The following is a 24,161-nucleotide window of genomic DNA, read 5'->3' on the forward strand; positions in this document are numbered from 1 at the left end:
CCAGTCCCTGTATGGGGGGGTCCGGCTGCTATAAGACACTACCACCAGTCCCTGTACGGGGGGTCTGGCTGCTATAGGAGACTACCACCAGTCCCTGTACGGGGGTTCCGGCTGCTATAGGAGACTACCACCAGTCCCTGTATGGGGGGTCTGGCTGCTATAAGTCACTACCACCAGTCCCTGTACGGGGGTCTGGCTGCTATAAGTCACTACCACCAGTCCCTGTAGGGGGGTCCGGCTGCCATAGTAGACTACCACCAGTTCCTGTATGGGGGGGTCCGGCTGCTATAAGACACTACCACCAGTCCCTGTATGGGGGGGGGGGGTCCGGCTGCTATAGGAGCCTACCACCAGTCCCTGTACGGGGGTCCGGCTGCTATAGGAGACTACCACCAGTCCCTGTACGGGGGTTCCGGCTGCTATAGGACACTACCACCAGTCCCTGTATGGGGGGAGTCCGGCTGCCATAAGACACTACCACCAGTCCCTGTATGGGGGGGTCCGGCTGCTATAGTAGACTACCAACAGTTCCTGTATGGGGGGGGGGGGGTCCGGCTGCTATAAGACACTACCACCAGTCCCTGTATGGGGGGGGGGGGGGTCCGGCTGCTATAGGAGACTACCACCAGTCCCTGTACGGGGGGTCCGGCTGCTATAGGAGACTACCACCAGTCCCTGTATGGGGGGGGGTCCGGCTGCTATAGGAGACTACCACCAGTCCCTGTATGGGGGGTTCCGGCTGCTATAAGACACTACCACCAGTCCCTGTACGGGGGTTCTGGCTGCTATAGGAGACTACCACCAGTCCCTGTACGGGGTTCCGGCTGCTATAGGAGACTACCACCAGTCCCTGTATGGGGGGTCCGGCTGCTATAAGACACTACCACCAGTCCCTGTACGGGGTCTGGCTGCTATAAGTCACTACCACCAGTCCCTGTATGGGGGTCCGGCTGCCATAGTAGACTACCACCAGTTCCTGTATGGGGGGGGGGTCCGGCTGCTATAAGACACTACCACCAGTCCCTGTATGGGGGGGGGGGGGTCCGGCTGCTATAGGAGACTACCACCAGTCCCTGTACGGGGGGTCCGGCTGCTATAGGAGACTACCACCAGTCCCTGTACGGGGGTTCCGGCTGCTATAGGACACTACCACCAGTCCCTGTATGGGGGGGGGTCCGGCTGCCATAAGACACTACCACCAGTCCCTGTATGGGGGGGGTGTCCGGCTGCTATAGGAGACTACCACCAGTCCCTGTATGGGGGGGGTCCGGCTGCTATAGGAGACTACCACCAGTCCCTGTATGGGGGAAGTCCGGCTGCTATAGTAGACTACCACCAGTTCCTGTATGGGGGGGGTCCGGCTGCTATAAGACACTACCACCAGTCCCTGTATGGGGGGGGGGGGGCGGCTGCTATAGGAGACTACCACCAGTCCCTGTACGGGGGGTCCGGCTGCTATAGGAGACTACCACCAGTCCCTGTACGGGGGTTCCGGCTGCTATAGGACACTACCACCAGTCCCTGTATGGGGGGGGGTCCGGCTGCTATAAGACACTACCACCAGTCCCTGTACGGGGTCTGGCTGCTATAAGACACTACCACCAGTCCCTGTAGGGGGTCCGGCTGCTATAAGACACTACCACCAGTCCCTGTACGGGGGTCTGGCTGCTATAAGACACTACCACCAGTCCCTGTATGGGGGGTCCGGCTGCTATAAGACACTACCACCAGTCCCTGTATGGGGGGGTCCGGCTGCTATAAGACACTACCACCAGTCCCTGTACGGGGGTCTGGCTGCTATAGGACACTACCACCAGTCCCTGTATGGGGGGGGTCCAGCTGCTATAGGAGACTACCACCAGTCCCTGTATGGGGGGGTCCGGCTGCTATAAGACACTACCACCAGTCCCTGTATGGGGGGGTCCGGCTGCTATAGGACACTACCACCAGTCCCTGTATGGGGGGGTCCGGCTGCTAAAGGAGACTACCACCAGTCCCTGTATGGGGGGTCCGGCTGCTATAAGACACTACCACCAGTCCCTGTACGGGGTTCTGGCTGCTATAGGAGACTACCACCAGTCCCTGTACGGGGGGTCCGGCTGCTATAGGAGACTACCACCAGTCCCTGTATGGGGGGGTCCGGCTGCTATAAGACACTACCACCAGTCCCTGTACGGGGTCTGGCTGCTATAAGTCACTACCACCAGTCCCTGTATGGGGGGGTCCGGCTGCCATAGTAGACTACCACCAGTTCCTGTATGGGGGGTCCGGCTGCTATAAGACACTACCACCAGTCCCTGTATGGGGGGGGTCCGGCTGCTATAGGAGACTACCACCAGTCCCTGTACGGGGGTCCGGCTGCTATAGGAGACTACCACCAGTTCCTGTACGGGGTTCCGGCTGCTATAGGACACTACCACCAGTCCCTGTATGGGGGGTCCGGCTGCCATAAGACACTACCACCAGTCCCTGTATGGGGGGTCCGGCTGCTATAGTAGACTACCAACAGTTCCTGTATGGGGGGGGTCCGGCTGCTATAAGACACTACCACCAGTCCCTGTATGGGGGGGGTGTCCGGCTGCTATAGGAGACTACCACCAGTCCCTGTACGGGGGTCCGGCTGCTATAGGAGACTACCACCAGTCCCTGTATGGGGGGTCCGGCTGCTATAGTAGACTACCACCAGTTCCTGTATGGGGGGGTCCGGCTGCTATAAGACACTACCACCAGTCCCTGTATGGGGGGGTCCGGCTGCTATAGGAGACTACAACCAGTCCCTGTATGGGGGGGGTCCGGCTGCTATAAGACACTACCACCAGTCCCTGTATGGGGGGGGTCCGGCTGCTATAAGAGACTACCACTCCTGGATCTCACTTTACTCAAGCAGCAAGCAGCAGATCTTATTTGACTCCACACACACTCACACACACACACACACACGCTATAAGAGCCTATCATTCCTGGACTCTAGCATTAAAGCAGCAGCCAGTTTAATCTCAGTTTAATCAAGGCCTCAGTGTTTGTAGACAGCTTTAACAAGATGATGAGGCTTCAGTGTTTGTAGACAGCTTTAACAAGATGTCACTGACTGGGCTAGGAATGAAAGTCCAGGAACTTAGAGGGAGGGAGGGAGGGAGGGAGGGAGGGAGGGAGGGAGGGAACCGAAAAGTGAACTGATCCTGATTAATGACGACAAGAGGGAAAGCGAAAGGGGGGAAAAAGGAAAAACAAGGACATACTGTAGCTGGCAGGGAGGTAGGGTAGGATTGGGGGCTGTGCCCAGATATCCAGTATGGTGGTGGTAGACATTTGCCCCCCTCCATGTAGACACTACTCTTAACAGCAGGTTACATAGTGCCATCTGCCTGATCAGACAGAGAGCTAGTCCATTAATGTCCACCCTCCAACTCCACAGACAGACACACACACCCACCCACACACACAACCCTCCTGCTCTCTCTCTCCCGACAGCTCACCACCCCAGCTGACATTTTGAGCACCTGCTGTCCAACCTCTGTCTAAACATAATCAAGGAAGAATTAGAAACTCAATGATCCTAATAATTAAACTTTAATAGGAGATATAAAGCACCCTGATGTCCTGATAAAGCTGAGGAGGAGCTGTGGAAAGCAGCACTATGTTACACACACAGCAAATTGGCCAGTGTTGATTTTTCAGAGTAACATTTCTAGTGTTGATTCAGGAGTTAAATTCACTCTGTACGAGTGAGATTAACACTAAGTGGTGTAAAATAACCCCAGTGTTGGTGTTAATAACCAGAGTTATTGTTTTACACTGTGGAGAGCAAAACAGTCCCATCAAAACCACACCTATCATTATCATATTTCCCAGCATGCTATGTGGGTTGATTTTTTTATAGGACTGTTTTTAATATCTGTGTTTTTGCATGTACATTGATTAATTGATTAATCTTATGCTACACAAAGATAAATAACATACATTTTTCTAAAATAATCAAATTAGTTAGTTACATTTATTGCCCCCATTATTGAAATGGTTGTTCCGGTTTAAATGGTTTAGGTAGTGTTTTTTATGAAGTCTCCTAACCCTGACAGTCATTCTGAATGCAGGTTGTGGATGAATAAAAATTCCAACTGTTGGATATCCTAACGCTGGCTGGATTCAAATAGGAATTACACCACTTTGCAAGCCAGCATAATGTGACTTGCAGGCCTGATGTGGCCTGTAAACCAGGAGTTTCCTAACACCACTGTGTTAGGGTAAAACTAGGCCATCAACCAGGCCAATAAGCACGGCCTTATGATATATGTAATGTATTGTCATAGAGTTTAATTTGAATGTCTAAAAGCATTGTATTTGAGACAAATAATTAGCTAAACCTGAAACCTCATCTACATTTTGAAATGAATAATGTGGCAATTAAGCAAGTTGAGGAGACTAAACTGCTTGGTGTAACCCTAGATAGTAAGCTGACATGGTCAAAACATTGATTTAACGGTTGCTAAATTGGCACTAGCACAGGAACTCACTTGGTGAAGGTCACAGGCCTTTAAACTGCAAGACTTCAACAACCATGTCTCTGTCGCTAACAAATACAGTCATGGGTGTTGACTCTAGAATTTACTTTAAAAGAAAAGGAACCCTGGGAAATATGCAAATAAGGATTTAAACCATACAGTGTTAAAACAACACCCCAGAAATGATTTACTGTAACACTTAAAGGTGTTAATTTCTTACACTGAGAAAGTGTAACAGTGCCAGCACAAAACGAAGTGAGTCCAGTTTACTCTAAATCAAGTGTTATGTTTTACACTGTAGGTGTTGTGTATTACTCTACAGTAGAGCTATGCAAACACCACAATCACGTTCATTTGAACACTTTAAGAGTTGAATGGGGAACACTGCAACAGAGTTACATCTTTAACACTTTCAAACGTGTTATTTTAACACCAGTTCAGTGTTCACTGAAAATAGTGTACATTTTACACTGTCAGATTTAAATGTACACCATTGAGTTTGCTGTGCAGACAGAGCATACACACAGAGCATACACACAGAGCATACACACAGAGCACACACACAGAGCACACACACAGAGCATACACACACACATAGCATACACACACAGAGCACACACACAGAGCATACACACAGAGCATACACACAGAGCATACACACAGAGCATACACACAGAGCATACACACAGAGCATACACACAGAGCATACACACACACAGCACTATGTCACACAGACATGAAATGTCCTGCTGAAGTATTTAATTGTTAATGAAAGTAGAAAAGTCAGAAAGTCAGACAGGTTAAATGCATGTTTGTATTCCAAATAATGTTTCAGCCTTTGTTTATACAGGTTAGTCTCAAGAGAGACTTGTATGAGTTCAGACTGGTTAAAACCTTTTACTGCAGTGGGCTAAATCAGGGTCACACAGAGTGTTTCTTGGTAGTCTTAAACAAATCTACTTCGAAACAAAAGTATACACCTCATACACATGGTTATGGGCTTACAAAAAGAAGAGACCTGTACCATGTCAGATATAGATTTGAAATGTATTACATTTTGTGTTTGCATCCCAATATTACACTTTACATACATCACAGAAGACTGAAATATAACAAAATCGTTTGACATAGATTCACTGGATTTTCGGTGGGTATTTTTGAAATAAAGTTGATTAATTATGAAATTATGACAAATATTAATAACATTCCACCCATGAGGCCACTAGAGGGCGATTTGATAATTTGACTGCAGGAAAGGGCTACATATTTTAGATGCAACACTTACAGTGTAAGCACATTCCGTTTCTGCTTTCTACGGCTGATATAGAACAATAAACATATTCCTTATGCAAATGCTCCGTATGTTCCATCTGGCCGTATGCATTTATACATAAAAGACACAGGCAAACCGACACATCCCCTATGCTAATGTTCTGTGTTATTTGCGTCTTGTGAATGTGAGTACAGATGCTGCTGGCTCAAATAGAGGTTATGTACCAAGATGTTAATGTGCATTTAAAAAAGGCTGGTAACACAGGAGACAGTAATAACCATTGAGATCGAATCTATCGATCTCTCTCTACAGTAATAAAATAATCTTTAAGCACTGCCACTTTAGTTCCATAGAGACATATCTTCTTCACATTTAAAATGACCACTAAACCTCTTTGATGCCCCCAATGGTTATTCAAACGTAATATCAATGCACTGAACTGTTGAAATTAAGAATGGACTAAAATATACAGCCGAGGGAGAGGGTAAAAGAGTGTGGTATTGAAACACAGCTGTTTCGTATTTTGGCCTTCGCTGGAAATTAGTAAAGGTAGCCAATTAAACAACACTGTGGAAAAACACTGGGGGAAAACCGCTGGACAAGGCTACATTTATTTCTGAAACAATGTTTGCTTGACATGATCGCAGTGTGAGGTTACGAGCTGCCGGTAACTGTGGGTTCACTATCAAATTGCTCCATTATAAGGGATGGACCAACCATCATCACAACAAACAATAATTTGAACACAATTCTATCATCCAGAAATGCATGGGTTCCTATTCTGCTATTTAGCACAATGTTTTATAATGTTCTGGCTCTCTGCCATACAGTAAGTAGATGGTGAGTAACACAGGCGCTCTGCCATACAGTAAGTAGATAGTGAGTAACACAGGCGCTCTGCCATACAGTAAGTAGATGGTGAGTAACACAGGCGCTCTGCCATACAGTAAGTAGATGGTGAGTAACACAGGCGCTCTGCCATACAGTAAGTAGATGGTGAGTAACACAGGCGCTCTGCCATACAGTAAATAGATGGTGAGTAACACAGGCGCTCTGCCATACAGTAAGTAGATGGTGAGTAACACAGGCGCTCTGCCATACAGTAAGTAGATGGTGAGTAACACAGGCGCTCTGCCATACAGTAAGTAGATGGTGAGTAACACAGGCGCTCTGCCATACAGTAAGTAGATGGTGAGTAACACAGGCGCTCTGCCATACACTAAGTAGATGGTGAGTAACACAGGCGCTCTGCCATACAGTAAGTAGATGGTGAGTAACACAGGCGCTCTGCCATACAGTAAGTAGATGGTGAGTAACACAGGCGCTCTGCCATAGGTTGGTGTGAATAACAATAGAAAAGGAAGTGAACTACTGTTCTGCTAATCTCTCCAGCCACCTGTCAGAATAAAATACCAGGAAGAGAACACACACACACACACACACACAATTACCGTGCTTCTACAGATAATGGGCTGTTCATTACCAGACTACTAGTAACCTCATTTCTCTAACCTCTACATTAAAAACATACTCACATCATACACTGTATCATCGACAGGGCTGTAGTGGAACAGGTTGAGAGCTTCAAGTTCCTTGGTGTGCACATCACCAACGAACTATCATGGTCCAAGCACACCAAGATAGTTGTGAAGAGGGCACGACAAAGCCTATTCCCCCTCAGGAGACTGAAAAGATTTGGCATGGGTCCTCAGATCCTCAAAAAGTTATACAGCTGCACCATCGAGAGCATCCTGACTGGTTGCATCATCGCCTGGTATGGCAACTGCTCGGCCTCCGACCGCAAGGCACTACAGAGGGTAGTGCGTACGGCCCAGTACATCACTGGGGCCAAGCTTCCTGCCATCCAGGACCTCTATACCAGGCTGTGTCAGAGGAAGGCCCTCAAAATTGTCAAAGACTACCCGGACTATTTGCACTGCCCCCCCACCCCCCTCTTTTACGCTGCTGCTACTCTGTCTATTATTTATGCATAGTCACTTTAACTCTACCCACATGTACATATTACCTCAATTACCTCAACTAGCCGGTGCCCCCGCACATTGACTCTGTACTGGTACCCCCTTGTATATAGTCTCCCTACTGTTGTTTATTTTTTTACTTAACACTTTTTAAAAAACATTTCTTTAAAAAATGCATTGTTGGTTAAGGGCTTGTAAGTAAGCATTTCACTGTAATGTCTACACCTGTTGTATTCGGCGCGTGTGGCAAATACAATTTGATTTGATTTGATTTGGTATCCCACAAAGGCCCACAAAAAGTGTGGCCCTCAAGGAAAGTCTTAGCAAACAAATCCTGAAATAGAAATGATGCTTTCTCTCAACCCACAATGAATTACTGCAGAACTGCTCAAAGTCAATGATTCACCATATGTAGTGTGTTTGTTTCTATGACCACCAATCCACCAGTCAATCCAGCAAGTCAGCACTTTACACCCGCCAACACTAGAGGGCAGCAAACACATAAAAAGCACACTGCCTGCATGTTGTAAACTTGTAGAGTGAAACAACTTTCCATAGATTATGAAAAACCACAGCTTTTGCTGATTTACACCCTCTGAACTGTTGAAAGTTCATTTATAAAAGCACCTTACCAGAAATAACACACATAGAAAATCCATGGCTTTGCTTGTTTCACAGTTCCCTACATTAAACCATTGTAACTCAGTTTAAAAAGCACCTTACTGGAATTAACAAATACAGAAGAACTGTTTGCATGTCATGAGGTTGTAGTGTGAAACAGCTGATCACCATAGGTATGGCTTCCCTTGTTTCAGTTCAAACTGCATTAAAGCAGTGCAAACACAACAAAATGCATTGCATGTAGCCACAGTTTGACAAACTCCTGCATCAAACCAATGTAAGTTAATAACAAAGCACCGTACCTGCGTTAACTATGGCATCAACCTCGAGGATGGTGATGTCACCCTTGTAGAGAGATACTTTGTCTCTCAGAAGGTCCTTCCCCTCCTCTTCCTCAGTCACTAGAAACAACAAGAGCAGGGGTGGGTTCATTAGGCACACCGTACAGGTACACAAGAGCAGGGGTGTGTTCATTAGCCACACCATACAGGTACACAAGAGCAGGGGTGGGTTCATTAGGCACACCGTACAGGTACACAAGAGCAGGGGTGGGTTCATTAGGCACACCGTACAGGTACACAAGAGCAGGGGTGTGTTCATTAGCCACACCGTACAGGTACACAAGAGCAGGGGTGTGTTCATTAGCCACACCGTACAGGTACACAAGAGCAGGGGTGGGTTCATTAGCCACACCGTACAGGTACTCTTAAAGACAGGAGCAGAAATAAAGACAGATAACTCACATTTTTTTAGCTTAGTTCCTCTTGTTTACTGTCCTTGTGGAATACAGTACATCTGGAATGATGTACCATATCGTTGTTGTCCTATAGACTAGTGCATTATTTAGGGTTTATAACAGTAAACTTACAGACACAAACACACAACCTGCGAGCAAGCCAGACAGACAAACACTCAGACAAACACAGACATACAGTGCATTCAGAAAGTATTCAGACCCCTTCCCTTTTTCCAGATTTTGTTACGTTACAGCCTTATTCTACAATACAGAGAGATCCTTGATGAAAACCTGCTCCAGAGCGCTCAGGACCTCAGACTGGGGCGAAGGTTCACCTTCCAACAGGACAACGACCCTAAGCACACAGACAAGACAATGCAGGAGTGGCTTCGAGACAAGTCTCTGAATGTCCTTGAGTGGCCCAGCCAGAGCCCAGACTTGAACCCGATCTAACATCTCAGGAGAAACCTGAAAATAGCTGTCCAGCGACGCTCCCCATCCAACCTGACAGAGCTTGAGAGGATCTGCAGAGAAGAATAGGAGAAACTCCCCAAATACAGGTGTGCCAAGCTTGTAGCGTCATACCCAAGAAGACTCGAGGCTGTAATCACTGCGAAAGGTGCTTCAACAAAGTACTGAGTAAAGGTTCTGAATACTTACGTAAATGTAATATTTCAGTTTTATATTTTTAATAAATTTGCTAAAATGTCTAAAAACCTGTTTTTCTTCGTCATTATGGGGTATTGTGTGTGGCTTGATGAGGGAAAAAAACGATTTAATCCATTTTAGAATAAGGCTGTAAAGTAACAAAATGTGGAAAAAGTCAAGGGGTCTGAATACTTTCCGAATGCACCGTATATATATAGACAGACAGACAGACACAACTGGGGTAGGGGTATGTATTGAATGCATGAGAAAAAGTTACCAACTACAAACAGATTCATTTGTGTACTGTAGTGACACATTCACGAAAGTGTTCTGCTCACAGGAGGCTGGTGAGGGGAGGATGGCTCACAATAATGGCTGGAATAGAGTGAATGGAATGGCATCAAACACATGGAAACCATGTGGGTGATGTGTTTGATACCACTCCATTCATTCCAGCCATTACTATGAGCCTCCCCAATTAAGGTCCCACAAGCCACCTGTGGTTCTGATAAATATGCCCACCGACATTTCAGATTGAATCTACAAAACCCCATAAAACAGCTTCAAAATAATATTTCTACATTTATACCACGGTGGCACACACACACACACACACACACACACACACACACGAACAAACACAGACATCCAGTAACTAAGGAAATTCAGTGTCAGGCATCAGATTATGATAATCACATCAGGACTGTGTTCCAAATGGCACACTACTGCCAATATACTACGTTTGACTAGGGCCTTATGGGCCTAATAGAGACTGGGTAATTAACATTGATTCCTACAATACAGTCAGTACCACATGCCTGCAGGTTGTGTGTGTGTGTGTGTGTGTGTGTGTGTGTGTGTGCATAACATGTATCTATACAGGTACTGGCTGGCCTACCCTTCTCCTAGACTTTGATTGTTGTTTTCATGATATGGTTAGATGTTTACATGTATTTATTCATTCATTTTACTATAGTAAATGTTTTATTGTATTCACTTTTGAGATTATTCTTGTAATGAAAAGCACCTTACAAATGTAATATATTATTATTACCATTATTATGTGGCCAAACTAGTCTGAAATGTTTCTATGTCTGTGTCAACGTGTAGTCTAGTCAAGAGTTAAATTGTACAATCTGATATAAAAACCTTAATCATCATAGGCATAGACAACTCTACGATAACATATTTTTCTTCCAAGACAAAGCTAACTTTATAAGCGAGATGGGCAAACTGAAAAGATTACAGGCTTGGATTGATTCCTCTGTCCTTGTCTCTTCCCTTGAAGGGCAGATGTATTTTCCCATGAATTAAACCTCACCAGGGTTGAGGGTAGCTGAAGGATGGGACTAAAAACAAACAAAAGATAACTAATGTAAAATATACTTTGTCTGTAAAATGTATATAGCATGTATAAACTGGAAGTAGAAGCCTACATGTTGTTGTCCATTAGTTTACTCCAATTAGGGGAGGGGTGGTAGGGTTAGGGGAAAATAACAAAGGAGAATATATTTTTAAAAATATATACAGTACCAGTCAAAGGTTTGGACACACCTACTCATTCAAGGGTTTTTCTTTATTTTTACTATTTTCTACATTGTAGAATAAAAGTGAAGACATCAAAACTATTAAATAACACATATGGAATCATGTAGTAACCAAAATAAAGTGTTAAACAAATCAAAATATATTTTATATTTGAGATTCATCAAATAGCCACCCTTTGCCTTGATGACAGCTTTGCACACTCTTCGCATTCTCTCAACCAGCTTCATCTGGAATCCTTTTCCAACAGTCTTGAATGAGTTCCCACATATGCTGAGCACATATGCTTTTCCTTCACTCTGCCGTCCGACTCATCCCAAACCATCTCAATTGTGTTGAGATCGAGTGATTGTGGAGGCCAGGTCATCTGATGCAGCACTCCATCACTCTCCTTCTTGGTCAAATAGCCCTTACACAGCCTGGAGGTGTGTTGGGTCATTGTCCTGTTGAAAAACAAATGATAGTCCCACTGAGCCCAAACCAGATGAGATGGCGTATCGCTGCAGAATGCTGTGGTAGCCATGCTGGTTAAGTGTGCCTTGAATACTAAATAAATCACAGACAGTGTCACCAGCAAAGCACCCCCACACCATAACACCTCCTCCTCCATGCGGAGATAATCTGTTCACCTACTCTGCGTTTCACAAAGACACAGCGGTTGGAACAAAAAATCTCAAATTTGGACTCATCAGACCAAAGGACAGCTTTCCACCGGTCTAATGTCCATTGCTTGTGTTTCTTGACCCAAGCAAGTCTCTTTTTCTTATTGGTGTTCTTTAGTAGTGGTTTCTTTGCAGCAATTCGACCATGAAGGCCTGATTCACACAGTCTCCTATGAACAGTTGATGTTGAGATGTGTCTGTTACTTGAACTCTGTGAAGCATTTATTTGGGCTGCAATTTCTGAGGCTGGTAACTCTAATGAACTTAATCCTCTGCAACAGAGGTAACTCTGGGTCTTCCTTTCCTGTGGCGGTCCTCATGAGAGCCAGTTTCATCATAGCGCTTGATGGTTTTTGCGACTGCACTTGAAGAAACACTCTAATGTATTTGTCCTCTTGCTCAGTTGTGCACTGGGGTCAAAGTTCTTGAAATGTTCCGTATTGACTGACCTTCATTTCTATGATGGACTGTAATGATGGACTGTTGTTTCTCTTTGCTTTTTTTGAGCTGTTCTTGCCATAATATAGACTTGGTCTTTTACCAAATAGGGCTATCTTCTGTATACCCCCCCCTACCTTGTCACAACACAACTGATTGGTTCAAACGCATTAAGAAGGAAAGAAATTCCACAAATTAACTTTTAAGAAGGCACACCTGTTAATTGAAATGCATTCCAGGTGACTGCCTCATGAAGCTGGTTGAGAGAATGCCAAGAGTGTGCAAAGCTGTCATCAAGGCAAAGGGTGGCTATTTGAAGAATGTAAAATCTCAAATATATTTTGATTTGTTTAACACTTTTTTGGTCACTACATGATTCCATATGTGTTATTTCATAGTTTTGATGACGTCGCTATTATTCTACAATGTAAAGAAATGTGTACAAATAAAGAAAAACCCTTGAATGAGAAGGTGTGTCCAAATTTTTGACTGGTAGTGTATATCTTTTGTATATATACAGTATTTTCACAAAATATATGGGGGGTTGGAAATTATGCAGACAATTACACTGATGGAAGCAACAGTCTATCTGCAATATTAAAGCTGATCTACCCTCCCCATGGTGGCCATGAAGGGTTATGTCAATCTTATGACAGTGTTATTAAGCTGTTATGTCAGGCTAGAGTTGAAGATTGAAATTGGGAAGTTGTTCCCTTTGAATGTCTCTTCAAGTGAACTAGCTTGTTCATTGTTCAGATTCATTGCTTAGTCTGATTATTAGCAGTCTCCACATCAGTAGGCTCAGGCTCTGGGGGGATCTCTCTGGACTTGTTCTAATACTTTAGAAATGCATCCTTCCTTCCTTCCTTGTTTCCTTGAGGTAAGCACATACTTTTTAGTGATTGGATAGGTGTAAGGTAACTACCCTATCACTTTCACCAATACTCTACCAATTCAGACCTGTGATTACTTCAAGAAAGGAAGGAAGGAAGGAAGGATTTCTGAAGAATTCGAACAAGGCCTCTGTGTGTATCTCTCACCTTCTGTGCTCTGAGACTGTTTCCAGGTGTTGATTTGGTCCAGAGGTACGTATTCAGACCGACGGTACTCCTTACGCCTCTCCTCCGATGACATATTCAACACTCTGCCTGAAGGGAAGAATAGATAGACCATTTCAGAACAAATTACTAAATTGTAGAACAAACTACTCCGTTTTAGAACAAACTACTCAATTGTAGAACATTTTAGTCCATTTTAGAACATAATAGTTCATTTTAGAACAAACTACTCCATTTTAGAACAAACTACTCTATTTTAGAACAAACTACTCCATTTTAGAACATAATAATCCAAACAAATAATGTTTTCGTCATGCAAACAAATGAGTGAGTGTGGAACAGACAAAATAGTCCATTTTCAAAAAATTATTAAACAAGACAGGTGAAGCTGAGCTAAGAATATCATAGTAGGACAGAGCCAGTCTGGACATCCAGGCTCAGAATATTGTTGCAGCACCAGAGAGAAAAGTTTAGCGATTGAGGCGAGATGAGGTGAGGTGAGCCAGATTGCTGCTGGGCAAATGGTATTTTTGTCTGATGCATTGTTACATGTTGCCAGCACTTCATGTATTTTCCTGTATTTATGGCAGTATACTACTTGCCAGTGATTTAAAAAAAAATATGGTTAATTCGTTCATTTAATGCAGGAAGTTGTGTTTGTAAAAGTTTTCAAGTAAGACTTGAAATAAGTGACATGATTTTCAGGTGAAGCTGAGCTAAGAATCTTACAGTCACTAAATAAGCCACTCCCTCCTTCCTATTCCCCCACCACCCCGCCGGTTAAGAGCACTTGGCCAGTAACAAAAGGTTGTGGATTCGAATCCCTGAGCCGACTATGTGAAAAATCTGTCGATGTGCCCTTGAGCAAGGCACTTAACCCTAAATGCTCCTGTCAGTCGCTCTGGATAAGAGCATTTGCTAATTGACTCAAATGTAAACGTAAAATGCCTTATAGTAGCATATTGTAAGCTACAATGAGAGCATCTTTGACTAGGCCTAACACTTTATAATGGTGTGACTAGGCCTAACACTTTATAATGGTACAGAATTCTTAGAGATGACGATGGTTTTGTAATAGCCTACTGGGCAGTGGGCTGTGTGTGGGCTACGTCTTGTCTGGTTCACATTAGGATAATAAATATATACACTGTGATATGTTAATCTACCTGAGCTGAGGAAAGTGTTTAGAATGTTAGAAGAAAATAGACAAATAAAACACACTTAAGCCAATGATAAAATCCTGACAACATTGTAACTATAACAGTTATTATTACCTCTCTATATCTATGTAGCATAATATGTGTTATTCATAATAAGAAAATAGTATTATAGGCCACACATTGGGCTCATATTACACATAGGCTAACTGTTTACAATAGCCCCTTCATGCCATGATAGACTTAGCTACCTACCTACCTACCTATTCATCTATAAGTCGTGCTCTCTCTTGGGAGCCATTGTCATTCATTCTAACAGGTGAACTTGCAGAAATAGACGGCCTAGTGGACAAGCCTCGAGTAGCAGCTATATTGCCTTGTTCAAGTCCACCAACGCACCGTGTGTATATATATGTGTGTAAGCTAAACGTGGGTTACTGTTATGACAGCAGCGGTGTGGTAATGGTGCGTTTGGCTAGTATGGTTCGGTACCAGGCAGAGGCACCGGCGCATCCTGCTTAACGCAACATCTGTAGGCTTCGCGGGCTCGCATATGTCCGGATGCTGGTGCATGTAGCCAGCCCTATAATAAGTGCCTTCTAATTAACAGCCGGTGCTCACAGATATCCTGGACTGTCAGATAGATCGCCTATGGCAGACAGTCAGCTGTAAAGGCATGGGAGACATGGAGAGAGATGATGGTACAGATTCATTGTAGTGGTCCCCAACCCAAAAATAAGTATTCTTACCTTTCTCTGTCTTCCAGTCCTTTTTCTTTTTGCTCATGGTGCCGTGGTGATTGGACTTGGAGTTCGTGTTTTTTGACTGTGGCAACCCCAGACTCGAAGCGTATGGTAGGACCGGGGAACTGAAAGAGAAAGTAAAACAATCCTGGAGCTAGCAGCTTAACCCACGACGTCTCTCTCACCTGTGAAACTGTCAAGATTTCTATGGACCTCAGTAATGCAGGCTTGATGCAACCTAGCGTGATGAGCACCGTAAAATACGTGTTGTTGGAATCACGGCCAAGCGATTGGCTGTCGGAGACAAGGAAGTAGATGTGCGATAGGAGCGCCTGATGTGGCAGTCAGAGTGATTGGCCACAATAGCGGAATTTGCTGTTCGCCATCAAAATAAAGTCCCCCATTGAAACTGATCCAAACGGATCCAAATAGTGGAATAATGCCATATTTGGAATAGATAACGCTAAACAAGGTTGGAATGTTGTTATATAACTTAAAAATAAATAGACTGCACAACTGCAATGGGGACATATATGCACTGTACAGCTTTACCAACTCCTCTCTTACTTCATTTGGAATTGTAATCTTTGGGTGTCACGGAGAAGGCAGATACCCCATTTCATGGGCGAAAACTTCATAGGTAAGGCTGTACAGTGCATATATAAATGCCCCAAATGTAATTATCTAATACATCCACAGCAGTGGAGGCTGCTGAGGAGAGGACGGCTCATAATAATGGCTGGAACGGAGCAAATGGAATGACATCAAACACATGGAAACCATGAGTTTGATGTATTTGATACCATTCCACTGATTCCGCTCCAGCCATTACCACAAGCCCATCCTCCCCAATTAAGGTGGGTTTTTTGTCAAATTAATAAATAATTGTATTGATTTATTTATACAGCATTCCAACCTTGTTTAGCATTATCTAGTCCAAATATAACATTATTCCGCTATTTGGATCCGTTTGGATCAGTTTCAATGGGGGACCATTATTTTGAAGGCAAACCACAAATTCCACTATTGTGGCTAATGCTTATTGTGGCTAGCTTCACACAGGTAAGCGCCATGAGGTAGGTTAGGTTGATTCGTCCTACTCCACCGCTTGACGTGCGAGGTGGTCGGGTAGCAACGCCAGGCTGTACCGTTGTCAATCTGGACAGCAGGCTAGATGGTGAGAATGGTGACAGGGCCATAGCATAGATATGGAAAGAGGCCTCATCATTGTATCTGTGCCATTATGGCGTCTGTGACAGCATGGGCAGCACCATTGAGGCTATCTCCATTTTGAAGTAGTCCATTTACTTCTTCACGATTGGCTGAACCCTCATGATGACCCGGTTGCACATGACTCCAAAAGGGTCACCAGGAGGGATCAGCCAATGAAGTTGGAAGTCCCAACCAATGTTCCCTCTAAGCTGTGCATGGGCGTTCAGCTTCCCTCAGACTGCCACCAGAAGAAATATGAGCCCCAGCAGAGAGAAGCACGAGATTGAACTTCACTCAACTTTCTAGAGTTTACCCCTTTAAACACTATCAACGTTTTGTTCTACTGTAGGAATTGTGATCGAATCAATGCAATATTAGCCACTTTCAATGTAATATACCGAAACAAAACGAACTATGCAAGATTTAGTATGCAAAACGAACTGTGCAAGAGATTTTCTTGTAGGCAGAGCGCATTGGAATAGGCTTCTATTGCATTGACAGGCACGACTCAGCCTGTACTCTACACAGACTGGTGGACCATAACCAATCAGAGCTGCAGTAGGCCTATATGCAAATAGCCATTGCCATATATGGATCTGTGCCATTCACTTTGAACTGGACTGTGTTTAGTTTACAGTGGTAGCGAGTAGATGCGCTTGTTTTGAGATCAAATGCATGTAGCTACTTGTGCACATTTGTTCATATTCTTTGCTAGTTAGTGAGTTATTAGCCCAGTTATAGCTAATTTCTAGTCAACAATGGGGAGTGGTTGCTTCCAACAAGAGCACAAAATGTGTGCATTTCTAGCCATCTTTAAAAGGGAAGTGTTGTATTTCGAGACGGTCGTGAATAAGCCAAGTAGCCAATAGGCAGAGGGTAGTATAATTTGTCTGATTCTCTGTAATGATGGTATGGGAATAATAATGAATCTTATTTTGTAAAGTCATTTCATGCATCAAACACAATATTTTCAGTCACCTCCTTGTCTGAAGGACAAGTGAATAAACAGGTTAATGTCAAGCCCTGCATGTTTATTTTTTTTGTCTTATGGAATGTAGACATTGAACACCGCACATTGGTTGCTACTGTAGGCTGAATGATAGAACAGCTATTTCCATGTTAAAATGTTATGGAATGCATAAAAAAAAAAGTATGGTAGGCCACTCTGGTAGGCCTACATTATGATCAAATAGTCACAGTAGCCACTGTTAAAACTGTAACTTCAAGAGGGTACAGCCTCAGTGTTCACAGTAAATGCGCGCCGAAAGTTTCACAGAATTTACACAATGTTCAAATTTGCGCTCAGCAGACCTGAAATTTGGTCAGTGCCTAAAAAAATTAGAGGGAACAGTGGTCCCAACCAGTTGACTATATTAAAATGGTGGAAGCCCTCAATGGCTCTGCCCATGCTAATACGGCCTTTTGGCCACTAGAGGCCTCTGTCATTTTCTATGGGCCGTAGCTACATATGAGGACACTGTGGTCTGGACGGACCTCTGGAATTGTTTCTAATTTGATTTTATATACAGTACCAGTCAAAAGTTTGGACACACCTACTCATTCAAAGGTTTTTCTTTATTATTACTATTTTCTACATTGTAGAATAATAGTGAAGACATCAAAACTATGAAATAACACATATGGAATCATGTAGTAACCAAAAAAGTGTTAAACAAATCAAATTATATTTTTCAAAGTAGCCACCCTTTGCCTTGATGACAGCTTTGCACACTCTTGCCATTCTCTCAACCAGCTTCATGGAGGTAGTCACCTGGAACACATTTCAATTAACAGATGTGCCTTGTTAAACATTGATTTACATTTTAGTCATTTAGCAGATGCTATTATCCAGAGCAACTTACAGTTAGTGCATACATTATTTTAATACTGGCCCCCCGTGGGAATTGGCATTGCAAACAACCCTGGCGTTGCAAACGCCATGCTCTACCAACTGAGCCAGCCATTCCCTCACCTACCCTGGGCCAATTGTGCGCCATGAGTCTCCCAGTCGCAGCCTGCTATGACAGAGCCTGGATTCGAACCAGGATCTCTAGTGGCACACCTAGCACTGCAATGAAGTGCCTTAGACCACTGCACCACTCAGGAGATACAGATTTGTGGAATTTCTTTCCTTCTTAATGCGTTTGAGCCAATCAGTTGTGTTGTGACAAGATAGGGGTGTTATACAGAAGATAGCCCTATTTGGTAAAAGACCAAGTCCATATTATGGCAAGAACAGCTCAAATAAGCAAAGAGAAACGAAGGTCCATCAATACTTTAAGACATGAAGGTCAGTAAATCCGGAAAATTTCAAGAACTTTGAAAGTTTCTTCAAGTGCAGTCGCAAAAACCATCAAGCGCTATTATGAAACTGGCTCTCATGAGGACTGCCACAGGAAAGGAAAGGAAGACCCAGACTTACCTCTGCTGCAGAGGATAAGTTAATTAGAGTTACCAGCCTCAGAAATTGCAGCCCAAATAAATGCTTCACAGAGTTCAAGTCACAGATACATCTCAACATAAACTGTTCAGAGGAGACTGCGTGAATCAGTCCTTCATGGTCGAATTTCTGCAAAGAAACCACTACTAAAGGACACCAATAATAAGAAGAGACTTGCTTGGGTCAAGAAACATGAGCAATGGACATTAGACCGGTGGGAATCTGTCCTTTGGTCTGATGAGTCCAAATTGGAGATTTTTGGTTCCAACCGCTGTGTCTTTGTGAGACGCAGAGTAGGTGAACGGATGATCTCCGCATGTGTGGTTCCCACCGTGAAGCATGGAGGAGGAGGTGTTATGGTGTGGGGGTGCTTTGCTGGTGACACTGTCAGTGATTTATTTAGAATTCAAGGCACACTTAACCAGCATGGCTACCACAGCATTCTGCAGCGATACGCCATCCCATCTGGTTTGCGCTTAGTGGGACTACTATTTGTTTTTCAACAGGACAATGACCCAACACACCTCCAGGCTGTGTAAGGGCTATTTGACCAAGAAGGAGATTGATGGAGTGCTGCATCAGATGACCTGGCCTCCACAATCACCCGACCTCAACCCAATTGAGATGGTTTGGGATTAGTTGGACCGCAGAGTGAAGGAAAAGCAGCCAACAAGTGCTCAGCATATGTGGGAACTCCTTCAAGACTGTTGGAAAAGCATTCCAGGTAAAGCTGGTTAAAAGAATGCGAAGAGTGTGCAAAGCTGTCATCAAGGCAAAGGGTGGCTATTTGAAGAATCTAAAATCTAAAATATATTTTGATTTGTTTAACACTTTTTTGGTTCCTACATGATTCCATATGTGTTATTTAATAGTTTTGATGTCTTCACTATTATTCTACAATGTAGAAAATAGTAAGAATAAAGAAAAACCCTTGAATGAGTAGGTGTGTCCAAACTTTTGACTGGTACTGTATATAGAGTGCATTCGGAAAGTATTCAGACCACTTGACTTTTTCCACATTTTGTTACGCTACAGCCTTATTCTAAAATTGATTTTTTTTTAATCCTCATCAATCTACACACAATACCCCATAATGACAAAGCAAAAAAGGTTTTTAGAAATGTTTGCAAATGTATTTATTTTAAAACCCAGAAATACCTTATTAACTTAAGTAATCAGACCCTTTGCTATGAGACTTGAAATTGAGCTCAGGTGCATCCTGTTTCCATTGATCAGCCTTGAGATGTTTCTACAACTTGATTGGAGTACACCTGTGGTAAATTCAATTGATTGGACATGATTTGGAAAGGCACACATATGTCTATATAAGGTCCCACAGTTGACAGTGCATGTCAGAGCAAAAACCAATCCATGAGGTCGAAGGAATTGTCCATAGAGCTGGATTGTGTCGAGGCACAGATCTGGGGAAGGGTAACAAAAAATGTCTGCAGCATTGAAGGTCCCCAAGAACACAGTGGCCTCCATCATTCTTAAATGGAAGAAGTTTGGAACCACCAAGACTCCTAGAGCTGGCCGCCCGGCCAAACAGAGCAATCAGGGGAGAAGGGCCTTGGTCAGGGAGGTCACCAAGAACCCGATAGTCACTCTGACAGAGCTCCAGAGTTCCTCTGTGGAGATGGGAGAACCTTCCAGAAGGACAACCATCTCTGCAGCACTCCACCAATCAGGCCTTAATGATAGAGTGGCCAGACAGAAGCCACTCCTCAGTAAAAGGCACATGACAACCCGCTTGGAGTTTGCCAAAAGGCACCTAAAGGACTCAGACCATGAGAAACAAGATTCTCTGGTCTGATGAAACCAAGATTGAACTCTTTGGCCTGAATGGCAAGCGTCACATCTGGAGGAAACCTGGCACCATCCCTACGGTGAAGCATGGTGGAGGCAGCATCATGCTGTGGGTATGTTTTTCAGCGGCAGGGACTGGGAGACTAGTCAGGATTGAGGGAAAGAAGAACGGAGCAAAGTGCAGAGAGATCCTTGATGAAAACCTGCTCCAGAGCGCTCAGGACCTAAGACTGGGGCAAAGGTTCACCTTCTAACAGGACAATGACCCTAAGCACACAGCCAAGACAACACAGGAGTGGCTTCAGGACAAGTCTCTGAATGTCATTGAGTGGCCCAGCCAGAGCCTGGACTTGAACCCGATCGAACATCTATGGAGAGACCTGAAAATAGCTGTGCAACTATGCTCCCCATCCAACCTGACACAGCTTGAGAGGATCTGCAGAGAAGAATGGGATAAACTCCCCAAATACAGGTGTGCCGAGCTTGTAGCGTCATACCCAAGAAGACTCGAGGCTGTAATCGCTGCCAAAGGTGCATCAACAAAGTACTGAGTAAGTTTCTGAATACTTATGTAAATGTCATATTTATTATAAATACATTTCTAAACTTGGTTGTGCATCAGGAGTTTTCCTCTTGTTATGTCAGTCACTGACAATCACTCAATTAGCTCATGTCAGTAAAATATTATTATATTGGAAAACTAGTTAGTCTAGCCAGCTATCTAAACTACTGACCGGGCACACAGGGCAAGTGCCCAGGGGCCCTGACCTCCAGGTGGCCCCAATTGATTTAGTTAGTTACTCTCACTCAGATATCATATTAACATGGCAAGTCATGGCAAAATGTGTGGAATCGCAGGAAATTAGCTTTAAAACTGCAAACATTTCTCCCCACCCAATGGCAAAATGTGTAGAATTGCAGGAAATTAGCTGTAAAATTGCAACAATTATTAATAAAATGTATCTGTATATATGAAATTATACTTTTTAATCCCGGTGATGATGTGAGTTAATGTGTAGTGGCTATTTGTATAGCTAATAGGCTATGTGTTTGTAGATCAACTGAGGTGAATGAAGCTACAGCAACCAATGTTCTAATGTACAGTGCCTTGCAAAAGTATTCATCCCCCTTGACGTTTTTCCTATTTTGTTGCATTACAACTTGTAATTTAAATAGTTTTTTATTTGGATTTCATGTAATGGACATACACAAAATAGTCCAAATTGGTGAAGTGAAATGAAAAAAATAACTTGTTTCAAAACATTCTCAAAGATAAATAACGGAAAAGTGGTGCGTGCATATGTATTCACCCCCTTTGCTATGAAGCCCCTCAATAAGATCTGGTGCAACCAATTACCTTCAGAAGTCACATAATTAGTTAAATAAAGTCCATCTGTGCGCAATCTAAGTGTCACATGATCTGTCACATGATTTCAGTATATATACACCTGTAATGAAAGGCCACTAAGCAAGGGGCACCACTGAGTCTGCAACACCACTAAGCAAGGGGCACCACCAAGCAAGCGGCACCATGAAGACCAAGGAGCTCTCCAAACAGGTCAGGGACAAAGTTGTGGAGAAGTACAGATCAGGGTTGGGTTATAAAAAAAAATCGGAAACTTTGAACATCCCACGGAGCACCAATAATCTATTATAAAAAAATTGAAAGAATATGGCACCACAACAAACCTGCCAAGAGAGGGCCGCCCACCAAAAGTCACAGACCAGGCAAGCAGGGCATTCATCAGAGAGGCAACAAAGAGACCAAAGATAACCCTGAAGGAGCTGCAAAGCTCCACAGCTGAGATTGGAGTATCTGTCCATAGGACCACTTTAAGCCATACACTCCACAGAGCTGGGCTTTACGGAAGAGTGGCCAGAAAAAAGCCATTGCTTAAAGAAAAAAAGAAGCAAACACGTTTGGTGTTCGCCAAAAGGCATGTGGGAGACTCCCCAAACATATGGAAGATGGTATTCTGGTCAGATGAGACTCAAATTTAGCTTTATGGCCATCAAGGAAAATGTCTGGAGCAAACCTAACACCTCTCATCACCCCCGAGAACACCATCCCCACAATGAAGCATGGTGGTGGCAGCATCATGCTGTGGAGATGTTTTTCATCGGCAGGGACTGGGAAACTGGTCAGAATTGAAGGAATGATGGATGGCGCTAAATACAGTGAGGGAAAAAAGTATTTGATCCCCTGCTGATTTTGTACGTTTGCCCACTGACAAAGACATGATCAGTCTATAATTTTAATGGTAGGTTTATTTGAACAGTGAGAGACAGAATAACAACAGAAAAATCCAGAAAAACGCATGTCAAAAATGTTATAAATTGATTTGCATTTTAATGAGGGAAATAAGTATTTGACCCCTCTGCAAAACATGACTTAGTACTTGGTGGCAAAACCCTTGTTGGCAATCACAGAGGTCAGGCTTTTCTTGTAGTTGGCCACCAGGTTTTCACACATCTCAGGAGGGATTTTGTCCCACTCCTCTTTGCAGATCTTCTCCAAGTCATTAAGGTTTCGAGCCTAACATTTGGCAACTCGAACCTTCAGCTTTCTCCACAGATTTTCTATGGGATTAAGGTCTGGCTAGGCCACTCCAGGACCTTAATGCGCTGCTTCTTGAGCCACTCCTTTGTTGCCTTGGCCGTGTGTTTTGGGTTATTGTCATGCTGGAATACCCATCCAATACCCATTTTCAATGCCCTGGCTGAGGGAAGGAGGTTCTCACCCAAGATTTTACGGTACATGGCGCCGTCCATCATCCCTTTGATGCGGTGAAGTTGTCCTGTCCCCTTAGCAGAAAAACACCCCCAAAGCATAATGTTTCCACCTCCATGTTTGACGGTGGGGATGGTGTTCTTGGGGTCATAGGCAGCATTCCTCCTCCTCCAAACACGGCGAGTTGAGTTGATGCCAAAGAGCTCCATTTTGGTCTCATCTGACCACAACACTTTCACCCAGTTCTCCTCTGAAACATTCAGATGTTCATTGGCAAACTTCAGATGGGCCTGTATATGTGCTTTCTTGAGCAGGGGGACCTTGCGGGCGCTGCAGGATTTCAGTCCTTCACAGCGTAGGGACTCAGCATGGAGCCCCAGGCTGAGGGAGATTGACAGTTATTTTGTGTTTCTTCCATTTGCGAATAATCGCACCAACTGTTGTCACCTTCTCACTAAGCTGCTTGGCGATGGTCTTGTAGCCCATTCCAGCCTTGTGTAGGTAGTTTGGAATCTGATTGATTGATTGCTTCTGTGGACAGGTGTCTTTTATACAGGTAACAAGCTGATATTAGGAGCACTCTCTTTAAGAATGTACTCCTAATCTCAGCTCG

General features: G+C 43.9%; 1 protein-coding gene across 1 annotated transcript in view; it reads right to left on the reverse strand.

The window, feature by feature from the left end:
• Positions 1-15,600, reverse strand: part of macrod2 (mono-ADP ribosylhydrolase 2) — a gene marked incomplete at its 3' end in the record, with an annotated part of 1,170,384 nt that extends 1,154,784 nt beyond the window's left edge. The window contains exons 1-3 of the mRNA XM_041889532.1: positions 15,366-15,600; positions 13,442-13,549; positions 8,675-8,773 (exon numbers count right to left, since the gene is read on the reverse strand). Coding sequence (XP_041745466.1) covers positions 8,675-8,773; positions 13,442-13,549; positions 15,366-15,402 — 244 coding nt within the window. The remainder of the gene's footprint in view (positions 1-8,674; positions 8,774-13,441; positions 13,550-15,365) is intronic.
• Positions 15,601-24,161: the final 8,561 nt, after the last annotated feature.

This window comes from Coregonus clupeaformis, chromosome 1, assembly GCF_020615455.1.
Source record: "Coregonus clupeaformis isolate EN_2021a chromosome 1, ASM2061545v1, whole genome shotgun sequence".
Classification (NCBI taxonomy): Eukaryota; Metazoa; Chordata; class Actinopteri; order Salmoniformes; family Salmonidae; genus Coregonus; species Coregonus clupeaformis.